The sequence below is a fragment of the Tamandua tetradactyla genome, chromosome 7 (genome assembly GCF_023851605.1).
Source record: "Tamandua tetradactyla isolate mTamTet1 chromosome 7, mTamTet1.pri, whole genome shotgun sequence".
Classification (NCBI taxonomy): Eukaryota; Metazoa; Chordata; class Mammalia; order Pilosa; family Myrmecophagidae; genus Tamandua; species Tamandua tetradactyla.
The window spans coordinates 45,223,641-45,244,882 of record NC_135333.1 but is presented as its reverse complement, the minus strand read 5'-3'; the positions used below and the strand labels follow the sequence as shown (position 1 = coordinate 45,244,882).

The 21,242-nt window shown below is 48.2% G+C and overlaps 1 protein-coding gene and 1 long non-coding RNA gene across 2 annotated transcripts in view; both read left to right on the top strand.

The window, feature by feature from the left end:
- Positions 1-8,568, top strand: part of TTLL8 (tubulin tyrosine ligase like 8) — a 92,014-nt gene extending 83,446 nt beyond the window's left edge. The window contains 6 exon segments of the mRNA XM_077168193.1: positions 861-1,009; positions 6,382-6,396; positions 6,399-6,624; positions 7,781-8,007; positions 8,010-8,369; positions 8,462-8,568. Coding sequence (XP_077024308.1) covers positions 861-1,009; positions 6,382-6,396; positions 6,399-6,624; positions 7,781-8,007; positions 8,010-8,369; positions 8,462-8,568 — 1,084 coding nt within the window.
- Positions 8,569-8,671: 103 nt separating this feature from the next.
- LOC143691159 (uncharacterized) lies at positions 8,672-10,527 on the top strand. The gene is made up of 2 exons (XR_013179380.1): positions 8,672-8,875; positions 10,090-10,527. It is a non-coding gene; the product is annotated as an uncharacterized LOC143691159 (long non-coding RNA).
- Positions 10,528-21,242: the final 10,715 nt, after the last annotated feature.

The following is a 21,242-nucleotide window of genomic DNA, read 5'->3' as shown; positions in this document are numbered from 1 at the left end:
TGCCCACCCTTACTTCCCTAACCCGCTGCTCAGGGCTGCCATCACCCTGCTCCCACAGGTAACCTGGGCCTTGTGCATGGCCAGCTCCCATTCCCACCTCTGCCCCTGCCCCTGTGTGAACCATTGAAATGACCTGGGCACCCAGCCGCAGCCCCGTTCTCTGTCTCGCTGCTTGGTTGGGTAGCACAGGCAGGCCCTGGGCCCACAGTGCATTCCCTGGTCCCTGGCACCACCGTGGTCAGCTCCTGGGCCAGGCCTGTCCCTGCCTGCATGCCCAGTGGGCATCACCAAGCTCCAAAAGCCACCTAATGTCTCAGCCAGTCACCCCTTCTTATTCCCTTAAGTCTGTCTCAGCTTTTCAAGTTGGTCCTGGGGCCACCAGGCCACAGATGGGGACTGAGGGTCAGCGGAAAGTCCACCTGAGACACGAAGCTGGCATCCAGCCTCCCAAGGCTTAGCTGAAGGGACCTGACAGCACAGGCAGTGTTGGCTTTCAGGTCGGCAGCTCTGGCCACAGAAGCACAGTCCCCGGTGCCACCATCTCAGGGCAGATGTGGGGCACGAGGGGGACGCAAACCAAAGGACCACTTCCATGCACAGACGCCGCTGCCTTTATTTTCCAGGCATGGAGCTCGCTGGCAGACATGTCCAGGAGGTGGGCTCAGGCCATGTGCCCAAGTGACCCTTAGGTGGGTGGAAGCAGGTTCTCAAAACACTATGCTGTTCCTGCCAGCTGCCAGGTCCCTGGGCCATCCATCTGTCCGTCTGCTATGGCAACCAGCTGCCCATGCTGAGTGCTGGCTGGTGGAAACCTGTGCCCACCTCAGGAACTCACACCACTTTCCTGGCCCTCTTTGCAGTGGCGATGCATTCATCTCCAGTTCAAGTAACTACTTCTCGCAGTGTCAGGCTCTGCTGAGTAAGATCAGGTCCGTGCACCCGCAGATGGAGATCGATGGAATCCGAAACATTTGGATCATAAAGCCCGCGGCAAAGTCGAGAGGCCGAGGTAAGCCCCAGGCGAGAGCCCGCTGTGCCAGGCAGGGTGTTTGGGTGGGACGGCGTGTGGGCCCGGCCCTCATCCCTTCAGCAAAGGCTTTTGGAAGGCCAGCTGCGGCTGGTAGCTCAGTGGGGAGTCCACGCAGGGCTGGGCCTGGGGCCTCTGCCAGCTGCAGGGGGCATCCAGGGGCTGACTAGCCTCTGCCTTGTGACCAGGCTCAGGGCTGGTATTCACTATTTGGCTGGACTTTTCCCTTCCACACTCATTCGTTAAACTGGTCCATAGCTTTCTCTTTTTATATTGCCTTGATTGATCTTGGCAACAGGCTTATGCTAGCCTTTTCTAAATGCATTAGGCTTTCATCTTAAATAATGGAATTCCTAATCTGCCAATGTATCAAAAAATTCACCTGTGAGTGCCAGCCTCTCTTTCGGAGGGAGCCCTCAGCACCTTTTAAGTTCTGTCTGCTACTTGGTCTCTTCAGATTTTCTACCTTGTCTTTCGGATCTCATCCTTGACTGTAGTCTTTTTTTAATTCCTAATGTGAACAAAAACAGGATTTCAGCATGGTTTTCTAATTTTATTCATTATTCCAAACAGTTAACTTTTGGTTGCATTTTTAAATTTTCTAGTGATGCTCCCCCACTTAGTTGTAACTTAAATGATAAATTTATTTATTTGCAATTTTTCTTTTGCAATAGTAAAAGCATTCCAGGCCACGGAACTTCCTCTGAATGTGGCTTTAGCTGTGTTCTATTATTTATATTATATGATGTTCTCATTTTCCGTAGCATCTAAATAAACTTTACTTTCAGTTTGAATATTCCTTTTGCCCCTTCAGTTATTTTGAAGTTTTGTTGGTTTAAAAACACACATACACACACGTGGGTAATACTTATGTGGTATGTTTTGAACTTCACTCACTTGTAATCCTATTACATTCGGTCCTCATATCTTCCTTCTGGAAACCTCTTCTTCCCTGGCTGCCGCAGGCCCCCCAGCCTGCAGCCCAGCGCCCCTGCCTGCCCCTCTTCTGAGCTCCAACCCCCTGCCTGACCGCATGTCCCTGCTCCTGCTTGGGATCTGTCCTGAGTCCACCCCACCCCTTCCGGAGCAGCATGACTCCCTCTCCCACTGCTGACCCTGTCTGTCTGTCCAGCTGCTGGCAGCCCCCACCCCATCCATCAGGTTGGACCCTCCTCCAGCAGTTCCATTGCAGACAGCTGCATCCACAGGAACCTAACCCCAAAACATTCAGAACCGAAGTTTCCTCCTCCCTCATTGGCATTCCTTTCCTCTAACTAGAAATCTATGCGTTTCCAGGAGCACACCTCCCCTCGACCCCCATCTTCCTGTCCCTGCCAGTGCCCCCCACATCAGCCATGAATGCAGAATTCCTTTACATTTTTCAAATAACTTTAATTTGGAAGAGTTTAGGATTCACAAGAAGTTGCAAAAATAATAGCTATTTACCCAATTGCATTGAAAACTTATGTCCACACACAAACCTGTGCAGCAGCATTATTTATTATTGACAAAACTTGGAAGCCAGCAAGAGATCCTTCCATGGATGGATGGATAAAGGGCACTCATCCATGCAGTGGAGTATGGTTCTGTGATAAAAAGAAACAAAGTATCAAGCCACAAAAGGGCAAGGAGGAACCTAAATGCATGTGGCTAAGGGAAAGAAGTCAGGCTGAAAAGACAAAACTAAAGAGACAGCAGAAAGCCAGGTGGTCACCAGGGGTTTGGGGAGGGAGAATGAGCTGCTGGAGCCCAGGCATTTTTAGGGAGGTAAATAAATGGTGGATACGTGACATTATACATTTGTCAAAACCCATGGAAATGGACAACTCAGAGAAGGAACCTAAGGAAACTGAGTGATTCAGCACATGTAATAGTAGCTCATCAGGGGTAACAAGTGTGCCAAGCCGTAGTCAGAGGGGAGGCTGAGTCTGGGGGGAGGGGTGCTTTTGCAGCATTCTGTTCCATCTGCTTAATTTCTATGTAAATCTAAAACTACTAAAAATAGTGTCAGTTATAAAAAAAGACAATGGGATTGAAAAAACCATACTGACAGTCCCACATACCCCCGCCCACTCAGGGATCAGGCCGTGGGTGAGCGGAGCTGCCAGCCCCAGCAGGTAGGCATGGCTGGCACAGATGCCAGCTTAGGCACAAGCCGTTCTCATTCTCCAGTCCTCATGAGACCTCCCGTGAGATTCTGTCATGCATGGAGGTTGGAGTGGCTGTGCTGGCGTCTCAGGGGCACTGTTCCAGCCCCTCGCGCTGCCCCCGACCTGGGCCCTGGCAGCCACCGTTCTGCTCTCTGCCTCTATCACGTTGCCACTCAAAGAACCTTCTAGCAATGGGATGCATGGAAGTGACCCTGGCGGATTGGTGTTTCTCCTTTGGCACAAGCCTTTGAGATCCACCCAGGATCAGTAGTGCCTTCCCTTCCGTGGAAAGATTGCTCCTCAGTCGGTTCAGCCACCCTCCCTTGGGATGGCATTTGTGCGGTTTGGGACTAGTTCAGATAAAGCTGCTTTAACAGTTGAGGCAGTTTTTCATGTGAACAGAAGTTTTCATTTCTCTGGGGTAAATACCCGGGGCACAGATTCTGGGTCCTAGGGCATGTGCATGTTTTGTCTGAAAAGAAGTGAACACATGGTTTTCCAGAGTGGCCACCATTTGTGTTCCTGCCAGTCACACGTGAGGCTGGTAGCTCCCTGTGCCTGGGACAGGCCGGTACCACCAGGGCTTCCCACCTCACCTGTGTTGACAGGTGGGCACGTGTATCTCACTGTCACACAGCTTTACCATCCCTAATGGCTCCTGGCCTTGAGCATCCTTTCCCAAGCTACTTGTATATATAGTTCATATATCCTCATGGGTGAAGTGTCTGTTCAAGTCCTTTGCTCATTACCTAATTGGATTCTTTGTTATTTATATATCTAGTTCTTTACATATTCAGGATCAAGCCCATTGTCGGACAAGTGATATGTGGTATCCCCTACCCCAGGCTTTTGTCTTTCATGGGGTCTTTCCCAGAGCGTCCTTTGCATTTTAAACCCCTCCACAACTTTGCACTGTCTGGAAAATGTAGTCCAGACATACCCTGCACAGCCCTGGAGGCTCTGTGTGGATGCCCTAGCCTCACGACCTGCTTCTTCTTCTGACTTGGGATCCTCAGAGGCGAGCTGCAGCCCCCGGGGGCACCTTGAGGACATGGTGGAGGCTGTCTCATCCATGGCCCATGGCCCATGTGACACAAGCTCCCACCACCAGCAACCCAGGGCTGAGCGGGCCTGCTGAGGCCAAGTAAATGCTACAACCTTCGGGCACTGTGTGACTGTGCTGTGGGGCTGGCATGTCGGGCTGGGGTGCGCTGGTCGGCTGTGCCCAAGCCAACCTAGGTGCCTGCCGCCCTCCTCTCCAGCTCAGAGAAGCCTTTGCAGGCGCCAACTTCCAGGAGGGCAGGCCTTGGCAGGGAGGCTGTCGCCACCTCCGTTGGCCTCTGGTGCCTTCATTAGCCCAGGAGGAGGCCTGTTATTGTGTCTCACCCTCACCCTCATCCTCTGCTGGGCTTGGCCACCTCCTGGGAAATGAGGCAGGGACATCAACCAGGAGCAGGGAGCCTCTTATCTGCTCCTCCCCCTGGGGGACCCCCTAGGGCCGGCGGCAGCCAGGTGAGGACCCCAGAGTTGTGCAACACTTGGGGTGTGGGTGCCACAACCTCTACCCCAACTCCCGCTCCTCCAGCCCATCCTCTGCCTCAGTTCTCTCTTCTCATCATTATTCCCGTAGCATTCTGTGGTGCTTAACAAACCTGCACACAGGCGCCAGCTCCCAGCCTGGCTCCTGCCTGTGGGCTCCCTGCGGAGCCTGCGCAGCCCATCTCTCTGCTCCCAGCACAGCCTTTGCCGGCTCGAAGCTTGGTCCTAGGCTCTCATCTCAGAATAGCAAGGCCTCAATTTACTGTAACTTGGGAAACAAAGTCTTATAATAAGGAAACATCTCAACTTCAAATTATTACTGCAGAAAGAAGTTTTGACTTTGTAACTGGTAAAAGAATTTAGCATGAGATGTATACCCATTGTCATTTGATGTTAGGACGTGCGTGTCTGACACAGAGGCAGCACTGGGTATGGTTCCCTCCACCTTTGGCCCCTGGGGAAATAGCTCCAGGCACCAGGGTGAGAAAAATTCACCAGGTCTCTGCAGGCATTGTTCCCTTCACCCTTGTATCAGTCAGGATAGGTTAGATTGTGCTGCCTGACAACAGTCCCAAAACCTCAGTGGATTTCAGCAACAAAGCTTATCTCCCACCCTGTTTGTGGTCCCTGCAAGACAGCAGGGCACGGTGATAGTTTCCCACACCAGTTGGCTTCACACAGGAATTTATAGTCTCAGGGTTTCTGAGGCTGCAAGTTCATAATCAAGGTGTTGGAAAAGCTTCACTTCCTCCCCAGAGTCTGAGGCCATCTGGGGCTGGTTGCCACAACCCTGGGGGTCCTCAGCTAGCATCTGCAACACCTGGCATCTCTCCTTGCATCTGCTGTCCTGGCTTCCACTGTCTTCTCACTGCTCCCTGCCGCCCCTCCACCTGGGTCTTAATTTCTTCTATAAAGGACCCCGTCCTGTGGATTAAGGCTCACCTGAACCTTTGGGCCACACTTCACAAGATGCCTCCTCCAAGGCTCCTGTTTGCATTGGACTGTGGGTTCACTCCCACAGCAGTGTGGCTTGCCCTCGAGCAGGGCTTGGTGGGCACATAATTCAGCCTGCCCCCCATGGCAGGGAGGGCACCCCTGGGGACCCCCACTGTCTTGCGACACCACTCTTTGGAGGCTTCACAATTTCCACAGACAAGAGAATTTTGTTCTGTCACTGGCATGGCGTCATCTGCTCACGGCTAGTCATGTGACCTTGCTCATCTTTGGGGTTGGGGGCAGGAAACTGCAGTCCCATTCTGTAGGGGAGAGAGGGCTCAGGGTGAGCCCGAGGCGGAGGGCGGGTCAGGGTGAGTCTTCGGGAAGAGTGGACCAGGGTGAGGCCTGGTGTCCCTGCCCCAATCCCAACCTTCCCAGCTGCACCCACTGGCCATTAGCCTCACTGCCCCTGACCCCTTGTTCACACCCACAGTGCAGCCCAGAGCTCGCTCAGCCACTGCTGGTCCCAAGGGCTGACCCTGGCTGCAGCTTTGCCCCTCTGGGGATAGCCTTCCCCGCTCCCAGCTCACCGTCCTGCCCTGGTCCTGGCGGAGGCCAGGGTGGGCCTCAGGGCTGATGTGGCCCTGCCTGGAGGTGGCCAGGTGCAGCGGGCTTGGAGCCCTGCGATGTGGTCAGAGGATTCCGTGGGCTGAGTGGCACATCTTTCAGACATCGTGTGCATGGACGTGTGGAGGACATCCTGGAGCTGGTGGCCACAGACCATGCCTCCAGCAAGGACAGCAGGTGGGTGGTGCAGAAGTACATCGAGACGCCACTGCTCATCTATGACACCAAGTTTGACATCAGGCAATGGTTCCTCGTCACGGATTGGAACCCCCTGACCATCTGGTTCTACAAGGAGAGTTACCTGCGGTTCTCGACGCAGCGCTTCTCACTGGACAACCTGGACAGGTCAGTAGGGGCATGAAGTTTGATGCCATGGACACCTAGGGCATGAGGCTGGGTGGGCCCTGGCTGCACTTCCCTGTGCATACCCTCACCATTGCTGCTGCCCTGAGAGGTACAGGTCGGGATATCTGTTCCTGGGAGGTACAGATGGGGAAACTGAGGCTCGGGGGGGGGGCGGTGAAGGAGCGACAGGTTGCCAGCCTCCAAAGCCAGGGGCTTTGCTCAGCTGTGGGCCTCCGTGAAATGCTGGTGGCATCTGCATCTCTCTGCAGGGAGGGTGAGTGGACAGCCATGTGCTCATGGCTGCCCATGGCGGGGCCACATTGGCCTCCAGCTGTGTGGTTGCAAATCCCAGGACTCCTCTGAACCCCAATCCTCGAGCTGGACCATAGCTCATTCATGACCCTGCCCCCCCCTGCCCGCCCAAACCCAGGCTGATGTGGGATTCCCTGAATCTGCCTCTGTGCAGATGCAGTTGAGCCCTGGTATGGACAGAAAGTGAAGAAATGGCTCAGTGGTTAGTGCTGTGTCCATGAACAAACACCACCATTCACTGTGTTTCAGATCTCTTCTCTGTACCATGTTTCCTTTCATTTACATTTTTTTGTGAGTGTAACCTGTCGTCACAGGTGTGGGTCCCACGTGGCCACCTCGTGTAGTCCCCACCCAAAACCAGATGGAAGCATCCCAGCCCCCAGAGGCCCCCTCTGGACACACCTCGAGTTTACATCAAAATGACCCTGAGAATGTGCGCACTATTTTATAATCTCTGAAGAGATGTGATTTTTTTGGAATCCTTTTTAGAACCAGACAAATTAACTGAAAATATCACCATTAGGTGACTCTTTCTTGTCCCGACCAGATCAACCCCCAGGGCCCCTGCCCCATCTCCACAGGAGAATCAGAGGCTTAGGGAGGCTGTCACTTGCAGGAGCCCCTAGTTGGTGGTCCAGCCTGTGGGCTCTGCCCTGCTCTGTCCTGCCAAAGTCCATGGTACCCCCAGAACCAAGTGGTCCCAGGGCTGCTTCTGGGGCAGGGAAGCTGCACCCAAACCCCACTCCAGCCAAGCCCTTCCTGCTACCCCTGCACCCAAGCGTGGGATCCCAAGGCAGGTCCGGCGGAGCCACCCAGCAGCCATAACGCGGGCCACACCTTACAGTGCCATCCACCTGTGCAACAACTCGATCCAGAAACACCTGAAGAACGCCAAGGGCCGCAACCCCCTGCTGCCGTGCCACAACATGTGGACGAGCACGCGCTTCCAGGAGTACCTGCAGCGCCGCGGCCGCGGGGCCATATGGGGCAGCGTCATCTACCCGTCCATGAAGAGGGCCATCACCAACAGTATGCGCGTGGCGCAGGACCACGTGGAGGCCCGTAAGAACAGCTTGAGCTCTATGGCGCCGACTTCATCTTGGGCCGGGACTTCAGGCCCTGGCTGATCGAGATCAATTCCAGCCCCACCATGCACCCGTCCACCCCCGTCACTGCACAGCTGTGCGCACAGGTGCAGGAGGACACCATCAAGGTGGTCCTGGGACGCAGGCTCGACCGCAACTGCGACATCGGCAACTTCGAGCTGCTGTGGCGCCAGGTGAGCGGGGGCGGCGCGGGCCTCCGACCCGACCCAGCCCGCCTAGTGGTGCAGTCTCCCTCCTTCTCCCTGCCAGCTGCCCCGGTGCCCACAGGAGTCCGTTTCCGGACCTGCAGCTGCCTCCTCTCCACCCAAAACCCTCCACGGGGTGGAGGTGGGGGGTTTCCTCGGGGCCCTCCTAACCCGCCTGCTCCCACCTGGCTTTGCTGTTTGAGCCCTGAGCCTGTGGGCGCCCCAAACCGGCAGGAGGGACGCGGTGGGTGGCCAAGCCGCGGGAGCTGGGCAGGGCTGAGCTGCTAATGCTTGGGTCAGGGGCCTTTAACCTCGCGCAGCAGAGCCCGGGAAGAGCGTAGGGCCCCTGGACTCCCGCCAGGATGAACCCCTCCCCGAGTAGGTGTCGGCCCGGCCCTGCTGCAGCTTGGTGCCCTCAACTGCTGCCTCCGTCCTCAGCCGCCGTGGAGCTGCCGCGTTCAGCGGGTCGGACTCTGCGTGGAAGGCTTCAGCGTGAAGAAGGCAAAGAAGCAAGTCACGCATCTCCAACTTTAACTTTGTAGCTTCGCTCTCAGGTATTCAGCCACTAAAAGCTAGGTGCCCCTCGGCCATGACCCAAGGACCTCCAAGAGCTGCTCCCAGCAAGACCCGAAACTGAAAGATGAAAAGGTACTTTCTGCACCTTACCTGGGCTTAAATAGGCCGCCCGGGAGAAGCGGCAAAGTAAAGGCCTGCAGAGAATTTGAGGGAGAGCTAGTGTTCCCACTTGTGATTCCAGCGTAGACAGTAAGGGCACGAAAAGCGGCTGGCCCGGAGCTGAGCCCGCCAGACGCTCAGATCCAAATCTGAGCGTCCACCCAGTAGCGTCGTGCTTCACAGCTTGAGGACGGTGGACCGCTCTGTAAGTCAGCACGCACAGCGCCAGGTAACCGTGGGGGCCGCGTGCTCGTGCCAACTGGCCGCGTCCCAGGGGCCGGATACGCCCCACGGTGACAGTGGGTACCCCCCACCCCATCCCGAGCTTGGGCGCGGAGTTTGGTGGCGTGCTGGGGCCCATAGAGGGCCGGCCCAGATGTCTCCAGCGAGGGAGCTCCAGGGTGGACTGGCTGCTGGAAGCCAGGGTCCTCAGGACCCCACTGCAGGCCCGGGGCGTCGTCTTTGCCTGGGTATCTGTGGTGTGTCACGCAGGTGGGGGCTGAGTGGGAGGATGGCACGTGGGAGCGACCCGGCTGCTGGGCTCTGGTGTTGGGTTTCCCGAAGCTTCCAGTGGAGCCAGGCACCAGCCTGGGGCACAGCCCAGACGTGGCGCGTCCATGGGTCAAGGGCAGGTCTGCAGTCTATGCACCTGAGGCCGGGATTGGGACTGGCCGTGTTGCATCCCCCTGCTCTGATGCCCCACAGTGCACCTGCCCCTCCTGTTCTACCAGTGCTGGCGCTTGCTGTTGCCTCTGCCAGGAGCCTTGCCCCTCCCTCCTATCGCCCCCAGTCCTTCTCCCAAAGCCCTCCTGCCCCCCCAGCACCAACAGCCCCCCTAGCTTACTTCTGCTTCTTTGTAATATCTGTCACTGTTGTGGGGGCTTCCTGCTGCTGCCCACCACCATATCCCTAGCACTGGGACCTGACTGACACGAGGCAGGTGCTTGATACGTACTTGCTGCACAAATGAAGAAGCTGAAGTTGGCTCACCCCTGGCTACAAGGAGCTCCTGCTTCCAGGACTGGCAGTGCCCTTGAAGGCCACCAGCCCTGCCTCTGCCTCACCCCACCTCCAGGCTGTCACCATGGCCTGTCAAGCCTTCACTTAACCACTTGCATCTCCCCATGAAGACAAGTTTCCCATTATGGAAAAGTGTCCCCTGGTACAGGTGTGTGCACTTTCTACAGGTGTCGTCCCTGGAGTGAGAGGTCAGTAAGGTATCCACGCTTTTACCTTAACTCCGTACCGCAAGGGAGGCCAGCATGATCGTGCTAATTTCTCCAGCACGCGCAGCCATAGTCTCAGCACTTGCCATCAGCAGACGTTTTACACTCACCTCCCTGGAGAGCATGCATGGCTGGTCGTGTGCACTGTTCTGATTTCAAGTGAAGCTGTTTTCAGGCTTTTTTAGCCTTAGGATTCTTCTCTGCAAACTCCCTGCCAAAATTCTTTGTCCATAGAATCACGTGTCTTACTGATTTGTAGGAATTGCATCTCTTCTGCAGTCCTGTCCGTTTTCAGTTAATTTGTTGCACATGTTGTCTTCTACTTGTGACTTTCTTTCTCACTCCTTTGTGTCTTTTGGTGTAAAGCAGTCTTAATTTTAATAAAATCAGAGTGATCCACCTTTTTCTTATGGTTGGTGGCTTTTGTGGCTTAAGGATGTGTCTTTAACCTGAAGTCATGAAGATAATCCCCTGCGGTACCTTCTAGAAGCAGTACTGCTGCCCCTTACGTTTAAGACTTTTAATATTCCTGGAAGTGATCATTGATTTGGCATGCTGTTTGACACAGGATCTTACCAGTTAGGGTTCTATAGAGAAACAGTCAATAGGATGTATTTTTGAGATTATTTGATTGATTTATAATGGCCCAAGCATTTGTGGACCTGGCAACTCTGAAATCCATTGGACAGGCCAGTAGGCTGAAACTCAGAAAGAATTTGATGCCAGGGTCTTGAGGCAGAATTTTCTTCCATGGGGAACCTCAGGTTTTGCTCTTCAGGCCTGCAGCTGATGGGCTGAGATCCGCTCATGTTATGAGGCCCATTGCCTTCACTCAATGTGAGCAGATGGTTGATGCCAACCTCATCTACAAAAGGCCTCCACAGTCACAGGGATGGGTGTTCCATTGAACAATGGGGGACACATGAGACTGACCATGCCAGGACCTAATATTTTTACAAGGCACCCAACCTCCAGGTTGGAAGAAGCCTCTTCCTCACTGCTACAGATCTACCTTGTCACCACCTGCTGTCCATGTATGCAGGGGTCTGATTCTGTCATTTTCCCTGGGTGGGCACCACATGTGTCCATCACTCTCTTCACACCAATCCTGCAAAGCTCCCGTCTCTTTCTTTTTCAATGTCTTGGCTGCTCTCGACCCCCTGTACTTCTATATAAATAACAGAATCATATTGTCAGTATCCATCAAAAATTAAAAAAAAAAAAACTTTTGGAATTTTGATCGAAATTCAATTCAATTATGTATCAATTTGGGGAGAACTTGGCAATGTCAAGTCTTCCAATCTATGAACATGGTGTATCTCTCTGTTTATCCCTTAATGTCTTTCAGTATAACTCCTGTAGTTTTCTCTTTAATAGCCTTGCCCATTTTGTTAGATTTATTTATTATGTTTTGTTATTCTATTATACCTGACCTCTTTTGTCAAAAAAAAGTTTCCACAACTTGTGGCTGGTTTATAGAAATATAATTGATTTTGTGAATTGAGTTTTTATCCAGTCATCTGGCTAAACTTTGTGTTCTGGTTGCTAGCTGCCGGAATGCAACACCAGAGACGGACTGGCTTTTAATAAAAGGGGATTTATTTTGTTGGTTCTTCAGAGGAAAGGCAGCTAACTTTCCACTGAGGTTCTTTCTTACGTGGAAGGCACAAGATGGTCTTGCTGGTCTTCTCTCAGGCCCCTGGGTTCCAACAACTTTCCCCAGGTGACTTCTTTCTGCAACTCCAAAGGCCTGGGCTGAGCTGCAAGTGCTGAGTGAGGAATGCCGAGCTGCTTAGGCTGTGCTGTTGTGTTCTCTCATTTAAGCACCAGCCAATTAAGTCAAACGTCACTCATTGTAGCAGACACGCCTCCTAGCTGATTGCAGATGTAATTGGCAACAGATGAGGTTCATGCACCATTGGCTTATGTCCACAGCAACAAGACTAGGTATGCTCACCTGGCCAAGTTGACAACTGAATCTAACTAATACACTTTGCTATCAATTTATTAATTTATTTGAAGATCCTTTTGGACTTTTCACATGCAACATTATAGTATCTGCAAATAATGACAGTGTGGTAGTTAGGTTCAGGTGTCAACTTGGCCAGGTGAAGGTACCTACTTCTATTGCTGTGGACACAAGCCGATGGTATGTGAACCTCATCTGTTGCTGCTTACATCTGCAGTCAGCTAGCAGGCATGCCTGCTGCAATGAATGATGTTTGATTTAACTGGCTGGAAGCTTAAATGAGAGAGGTTAACATAGCACAGCCCATGCAGCTCAGCATACCTCATCTCAGCACTTGTAGCTCAGCCCAGGCCTTTGGAGATGCAGAAAGAAATCACCCTGGGGAAAGTTGTTGGAATCCAGAGGTCTGGAGAGAAGGCCAGCAGAGATCACCCTGTGCCTTTCCGTGTAAGAAAGAACCTCAGTTGAAAGTTAGCTGCTTTTCCTCTGAAGAACTACTGTCTTTAATGAAGTAAATCTCCTTTTATTAAAAGCCAGTCCATCTCTGGTGTGTTGCATTCCAGCAGCTAGCAAACTAGAACAGACAGTTTTTTTTCCCTTGCAATCATTATACCTTTCATTTATTCTTCTTCTTCTAGTTTGCCAGCTGCCGGAATGCAACACAGCAGAGACGGATTGGCTTTTAATCAAAGGGGATTTATTTTGTTAGTTCTTCAGAGGAAAGGCAGCTAACTTTCCACTGAGGTTCTTTCTTACGTGGAAAGCACAGGATGGTTTGTGCTGGTCTTGTCTCCAGGCCCCTGGGTTCCAACAACTTTCCCCGGGGTGACTTCCTTCTGCATCTCCAAAGGCCTGGGCTGAGCTGCGAGTGCTGAGGTGAGGAATGCCAAGCTGCTTAGGCGGTGCTACATTGAGCTCTCTCATTTAAGCACCAGCCAATTAAGTCAAACATCACTCACTGCAGCAGACATGCCTCCTAGCCAACTGCAGATGTAATTAGCAACATGTGAGGTTCACGTACCATTGGTTTATGTCCACAGCAACAAAACTAGCTATGCTCACCTGGCCAAATTGACAACTGAATCTAACAAACACACTTCTTATTGGGTTACATGGGTTTAGGGTCTTATTTTATTCATTCTTTTTTCTTTATTATTAATTAATGGAAAAAAAAAGAAATTAACCCAACATTTAGAAATCATACCATTCTACATATGCAATCAGTAATTCTTAACATCATCACATAGCTGCATGATCATCGTTTCTTAGTACATTTGCATCGGTTTAGAAGAACTAGCGACACACCAGACAAAGATATAGAATGTTAATATAGAGAAAAGAAACAAAAGTAATAGTAATAGTAAAAACAAAAACAAAAACAAAAAAACAAACAAAAAAAAACAAACAAACTAACTAAACCTGTAGCTCAGATGCAGCTTCATTCAGTGTTTTAACATGATTACTTTACAATTAGGTATTATTGTGCTGTCCATTTTTGAGTTTTTGTATCTAGTCCTGTTGCACAGTCTGTATCTCTTCAGCTCCAATTACCCATTATCTTACCCTGTGTCTACCTCCTTCTGGACTCTGTTGCCAATGATATATTCCAAGTTTGTTCTCGAATGTCCGTTCACATCAGTGGGACCATACAGTATTTGTCCTTTAGTTTTTGGCTGGACTCACTCAGCATAATGTTCTCTAGGTCCATCCATGTTATTACATGCTTCATGAGTTTATCCTGTCTTAAAGCTGCATAATATTCCATCGTACGTATATACCAGTTTGTTTAGCCACTCTTCTGTTGATGGACATTTTGGCTGTTTCCATCTCTTTGCAATTGTAAATAACGCTGCTATAAACATTGGTGTGCAAATGTCCATTTGTGTTTTTGCCCTTAAGTCCTTTGAGTAGATACCCAGCAATGGTATTGCTGGGTCGTATGGCAATTCTATATTCAGCTTTTTGAGGAACCGCCAAACTGCCTTCCACAGTGGTTGCACAATTTGACATTCCCACCAACAGTGGATAAGTGTGCCTCTTTCTCTGCATCCTCTCCAGCACTTGTCATTTTCTGTTTTGTTGATAATGGCCATTCTGGTGGGTGTGAGATGATATCTCATTGTGGTTTTGATTTGCATTTCTCTAATGGCCAGGGACATTGAGCATCTCTTCATGTGCCTTTTGGCCATTTGTATTTCCTCTTCTGGTAGGTGTCTGTTCAAGTCTTTTTCCCATTTTGTAATTGGGTTGGCTGTCTTTTTGTTGTTGAGTTGAACAATCTCTTTATAATTTCTGGATACTAGACCTTTATCTGATATGTCATTTCCAAATATTATCTCCCATTGTGTAGGCTGTCTTTCTACTTTCTTGATGAAGTTCTTTGATGCACAAAAGTGTTTAATTTTGAGGAGCTCCCATTTATTTATTTCCTTCTTCAGTGCTCTTGCTTTAGGTTTAAGATCCATAAAACCGCCTCCAATTGTAAGTTTCGTAAGATATCTCCCTACATTTTCCTCTAACTGTTTTATGGTCTTAGACCTAATGTTTAGATTTTGATCCATTTGAATTAACTTTTGTATAGGGTGTGAGATATGGGTCTTCTTTCATTCTTTTGCATATGGATATCCAGTTCTCTAGGCACCATTTATTGAAGAGACTGTTCTGTCCCAGGTGAGTTGGCTTGACTGCCTTATCAAAGATCAAATGTCCGTAGATGAGAGGGTCTATATCTGAGCACTCTATTCGATTCCATTGGTCGATATATCTATCTTTATGCCAATACCATGCTGTTTTGACCACTGTGGCTTCATAATATGCCTTAAAGTCCGGCAGCGCGAGACCTCCAGCTTCGTTTTTTTTCCTCAAGATGTTTTTTGCAATTCGGGACACCCTGCCTTTCCAGATAAATTTGCTTATTGGTTTTTCTATTTCTGAAAAATAAGTTGTTGGGATTTTGATTGGTATTGCATTGAATCTGTAGATCAGTTTAGGTAGGATTGACATCTTAACTATATTTAGTCTTCCAATCCATGAACACGGTATGCCCTTCCATCTATTTAGGTCTTCTGTGATTTCTTTTAGCAGTTTTTTGTAGTTTTCTTTATATAGGTTTTTTTGTCTCTTTAGTTAAATTTATTCCTAGGTGTTTTATTCTTTTAGTTGCAATTGTAAATGGGATTCGTTTCTTGATTTCCCCCTCTGCTTGTTCATTACTAGTGTATAGAAATGCTACAGATTTTTGAATGTTGATCTTGTAACCTGCTACTTTGCTGTACTCATTTATTAGCTCTAGTAGTTTTGTTGTGGATTTTTGCGGGTTTTCGACGTATAGTATCATATCGTCTGCAAACAGTGATAGTTTTACTTCTTCCTTTCCAATTTTGATGCCTTGTATTTCTTTTTCTTGTCTAATTGCTCTGGCTAGAACCTCCAACACAATGTTGAATAATAGTGGTGATAGTGGACATCCTTGTCTTGTTCCTGACCTTAGGGGGAAAGTTTTCAATTTTTCCCCATTGAGGATGATATTAGTTCTGGGTTTTTCATATATTCCCTCTATCATTTTAAGGAAGTTCCCTTGTATTCCTATCCTTTGAACTGTTTTCAACAGGAAAGGATGTTGAATCTTGTCAAATGCCTTCTCTGCATCAATTGAGATGATCATGTGATTTTTCTGCTTTGATTTGTTGATATGGTGTATTACATTAATTGATTTTCTTATGTTGAACCATCCTTGCATACCTGGGATGAATCCTACTTGGTCATGATGTATAATTCTTTTAATGTGTTGTTGGATACGATTTGCTAGAATTTTATTGAGGATTTTTGCATCTATATTCATTAGAGAGATTGGTCTGTAGTTTTCTTTTTTTGTAATATCTTTGCCTGGTTTTGGTATGAGGGTGATGTTGGCTTCGTAAAATGAATTAGGTAGTTTTCCCTCCACTTCGATTTTTTTGAAGAGTTTGAGGAGAGTTGGTACTAATTCTTTCTGGAATGTTTGATAGAATTCACATGTGAAGCCGTCTGGTCCTGGACTTTTATTTTTAGGAAGCTTTTGAATGACTAATTCAATTTCTTTACTTGTGATTGGTTTGTTGAGGTCATCTATGTCTTCTTGAGTCAAAGTTGGTTGTTCATGTCTTTCCAGGAACCCGTCCATTTCATCTAAATTGTTGTATTTATTAGCGTAAAGTTGTTCATAGTATCCTGTTATTACCTCCTTTATTTCTGTGAGGTCAGTAGTTATGTCTCCTCTTCCATTTCTGATCTTATTTATTTGCATCCTCTCTTCTTCTTTTTGTCAATCTTGCTAAGGGCCCATCAGTCTTATTGATTTTCTCATAGAACCAACTTCTGGTCTTATTGATTTTCTCTATTGTTTTCATGTTTTCAATTTCATTTATTTCTGCTCTAATCTTTGTTATTTCTTTCCTTTTGCTTGCTTTGGGATTAGTTTGCTGTTCTTTCTCCAGTTCTTCCAAGTGGACAGTTAATTCCTGCATTTTTGCCTTTTCTTCTTTTCTGATATAGGCATTTAAGGCAATAAATTTCCCTCTTAGCACTGCCTTTGCTGCGTCCCATAAATTTTGATATGTTGTGTTTTCATTTTCATTCGCCTCTAGGTATTTACTAATTTCTCTTGCAATTTCTTCTTTGACCCACTTGTTGTTTAAGAGTGTGTTGTTGAGCCTCCATGTATTTGTGAATTTTCTGGCACTCTGCCTATTATTGATTTCCAACTTCCTTCCTTTATGATCCGAGAAAGTGTTGTGTATGATTTCAGTCTTTTTAAATTTGCTAAGACTTGCTTTGTGACCCAGCATATGGTCTATCTTTGAGAATGATCCATGAGCACTTGAAAAAAAGGTGTATCCTGCTGCTGTTGTGGGATGTAATGTCCTATAAATGTCTGTTAAGTCTACCTCATTTATAGTAATATTCAGATTCTCTATTTCTTTATTGATCCTCTGTCTAGATGTTCTGTCCATTGATGAGAGTGGTGAATTGAAGTCTCCAACTATTATGGTATATGAGTCTATTTCCCTTTTCAGTGTTTGCAGTGTATTCCTCACGTATTTTGGGGCATTCTGGTTCGGTGCGTAAATATTTATGATTGTTATGTCTTCTTGTTTAATTGTTCCTTTTATTAGTATATAGTGTCCTTCTTTGTCTCTTTTAACTGTTTTATATTTGAAGTCTAATTTGTTGGATATTAGTATAGCCACTCCTGCTCTTTTCTGGTTGTTATTTGCATGAAATATCTTTTCCCAACCTTTCACTTTCAACCTATATTTATCTTTGGGTCTAAGATGTGTTTCCTGTAGACAGCATATAGAAGGATCCTGTTTTTTAATCCCTTCTGCCAGTCTATGTCTTTTCATTGGGGAATTCAGTCCATTAACATTTAGAGTTATTACTGTTTGGATAATATTTTCCTCTACCATTTTGCCTTTTGTATTATATATATCATATCTGACTTTCCTTCTTTCTACACTCTTCTCTATACCTCTCTCTTCTGTCTTTTCATATCTGACTCTAGTGCTCCCTTTAGTATTTCTTGCAGAGCTGGTCTCTTGGTCACAAATTCTCTCAGTGACTTTTTCTCTGAGAATGTTTTAATTTCTCCCTCATTTTTGAAGGACAATTTTGCTGGATATAGGAGTCTTGGTTGGCAGTTTTTCTCTTTTAGTAACTTAAATATATCATCCCACTGTCTTCTAGCCTCCATGGTTTCTGCTGAGAAATCTACACATAGTCTTATTGGGTTTCCCTTGTATGTGATGGATTGTTTTTCTCTTGCTGCTTTCAAGATCCTCTCTTTCTCTTTGACCTCTGACATTCTAACTAGTAAGTGTCTTGGAGAACACCTATTTGGGTCTAATCTCTTTGGGGTGCGCTGCACTTCTTGGATCTGTAATTTTAGGTCTTTCATAAGAGTTGGGAAATTTTCAGTGATAATTTCTTCCATTAGTTTTTCTCCTCCTTTTCCCTTCTCTTCTCCTTCTGGGACACCCACAACACATATATTTGTGTGGTTCATATTGTCCTTGAGTTCCCTGATACCCTGTTCAAATTTTTCCATTCTTTTCCTGATAGTTTCTGTTTCTTTTTGGAATTCAGATGTTCCATCCTCCAAATCACTAATTCTATCTTCTGTCTCTTTAAATCTATCATTGTAGGTATCCATTGTTTTTTCCATCTTTTCTACTTTATCCTTCACTTCCATAAGCTCTGTGATTTGTTTTTTCAGTTTTTCTATTTCTTCTTTTTGTTCAGCCCATGTCTTCTTCATGTCCTCCCTCAATTTATCGATTTCATTTTTGAAGAGGTTTTCCATTTCTGTTCGTATAGTCAGCATTAATTGTCTCAGCTCCTGTATCTCATTTGAACTATTGGTTTGTTCCTTTGACTGGGCCATATTTTCAATTTTCTGAGCGTGATCCGTTATCTTCTGCTGGCGTCTGGGCATTTAGTCAGATTTCCCTGGGTGTTGGACCCAACAGGTTGAAAGATTTTTCTGTGAAATCTCTGGGTTCTGTTTTTCTTATCCTGCCCAGTAGGTGGCGCTCGTGGCACACGTTTGTCTACGGTTCCACCAGTAAAAGTTGCTGTGGGTCCTTTAACTTTGGAGAACTCTCGCCGTGGAGGAGGGCGGCAGCCGAAGCGGCTTGGAAGAGTGCCAGCCGGCCCGGGGGTCCAAACGCGGGGAGGGTTGCCGGCCGCCGCAGCCCGGGAGAGCGCCCGACTGAATTTCCTAGTCGGCTCGGGGCGCCAAGCGTGGCAGGAGGGCACCAGCTGCCGCAGCCCGGGAAAGTGCACTGTTCCCAGCTGGACCGGGGAGTCACGTGTTTGGAAGGGACCCCCCGGTCACCGTTCTCCGCGGTCTGGGGATTTCTGACTCAACTCTCTCAGTTGGTCCGGGGGGCCTCGCGTGGTGGGGGCGCCAGCCGCCGCGGCCCAAGGGGACCGCCTGCCCAATTCTGCCAGCTGGCCTGGGAAGGAGGAAGGGAGGGTCTCCGGCCGCTTGCTGTCCCGCCTGGGAAAGCCCGCGCCCCTCGGCAATCTCACCGGAGCTGGTTCTCCCAGACAGGTTGCCATTCCAGAATGGGGTACGCCATCCCTTTGATCTCCATCGTGGCTCCGGGAGCTGCTCTGTATTGTCTCCACTCCCCCAGTAGCTGTTCTGGAGGAGGAAAGGTGAGGGTGGCAAGGCTGTCGAGGCCGGTGGCGGAGGAGCCGGTGAAGGCGGAAGAGGGCACGGTGGTGGTTGGAGAGCTGCCAGAGCAGGAGGAGAAAGGGAAGGATAAGATGGCGGATGGAGCGCCGCCGGAGCAGAAGGGGGAAGAGGAAGAGGAGGGCGGGCTGGCTGGCAGGGCGTGAGCGCCGCTCTGGGCCGGCGGTCAAAGAGGGAGAGGACGGCGGGCTGGCTGGCGGGGCGTGAGTGCCTCGCCGGGCCGGCGGACAAAGAGGGAGAGGAGGGCAGGCTGGCTGGCGGGGCATGAGCGCCGCGCTGATTTTATTCATTCTTTCATTTATTTTCTCACTCCATTGGCTCTCAGGTATATATAATCTGAGTGATCATAATCTGGTCATGACACACTTTCATCTTCTGTTCTTGCATGGCTCACTTTAATTTATATATTTAGGAAGTTTTTATGCTGCACCTGCAAACAATGACCCATATCCAATCATCTGGTCCCCCCATTCCATCCCCTGCACCCCCACCAGGCATCATCATTTTCCTTAATCCCTTGTTCATCATACCCTTGCTTTCCTTTTTTTTTTTTTTCTTGGCCTGGTCAGGCACCAGGAATCCAACCTGTGTCTCCAGCATGGCAGGCGAGAACTCTGCCTGCTGAGCCTCCATGACCAGCCCCCTTGCTTTTGTTTTTGGTTTAGTTTTTTTTTTTTTTTTTGTCTCTATATGTGTTCTTTAAAAGATTTTAAATGTTGGTAGTTTTGACTTTTTAAGAGCAGTATCATACTGTATGTGTTATTTGGATATTTTCATTTTCACTAAATACCCTATTACTACATTGCTAGAGGCCAGGTGGTTCATGTGAATACATTACAATTCACTCACCCACTTTCCTGCAGTTGTGCCTTTAGATCGTGCTGCCATTAGTGTTTGTATATATGCCTCTCATTGTACGTGTGCAAGAGTTTCTTTAGAGTATATGCCTAGGAATGAAATTGCTAGGTTATAGGGGACATGAATACTCAGCGTTAGGAAGGAAATTTTACAGAGTGCTTGAAGCACTTTCTATCCCCGAGATCCTGTGGATGCCCAGGATCAATGACACTTGGGGTCTCCAGACCCTCTCATTTTCACAGATCAAATGGATGGAAGGAGGTAGCTCATGATTTTGAATTGCATTTCACAGGTTAATGGTATTGGATACCTAGCATATGTTTATTGGTTATGTAAATCTCTTCTGTGAAATGTCTGTTTATACCTTTTTTCTATGGAGTTATTTGTGCTTGGATTATCTATTGTGATTTCTTCTCTGAGTTTGTAACGTGCATTTTCAGTTTTTTTGAAGGTGTCTTTTGATAATCAAAAGCTGTTAGTTTTAATATGGTCAAATTTATCAGTCTTTTTCTTTTAGTCAGTGCTGTTTTTTGTCTTAAGAAACCTTTCATTACCCTAAGGTTTAAAGAATTATTTATCTATATTTATTAAAAGTCTCACATTTTGTTTTTGAAGTATAAGTCTGTCATGGTCAGGTTCATGTGTCATCTTGGCCAAGTGGTGGTGCCCGTTTGTCTGTTTAGGTAAGTACTGGCCTGTCTGTTGCAATGAGGATATTTCATAGAATTAAATCATGATCACGTCAGCTGCATCCATAGCTGATTCCATTTGTAATCAGCCAAGGGGAGTGTCTTCTGCAATAAGTGGCATTTAGTCTAATCACTGGGGGACTTCTAAGGAGGATTCAGAAGAGACAATCCCTCTTCCTGCTTCGGCCAGCGAGCCTCTCCTGTGGAGTTCGTCCAGACCATTCATTGGAGTCCTCAGCTTCACAGCCTGCCCTATGGATTTTGGACTCTACATTCCAATGGGTACGTGAGACAGTTTTATAAATTTTATATCTACAGCTATTTCCTGCTGATTCTATTTCTCTAGAGAACCCTAGCTAAT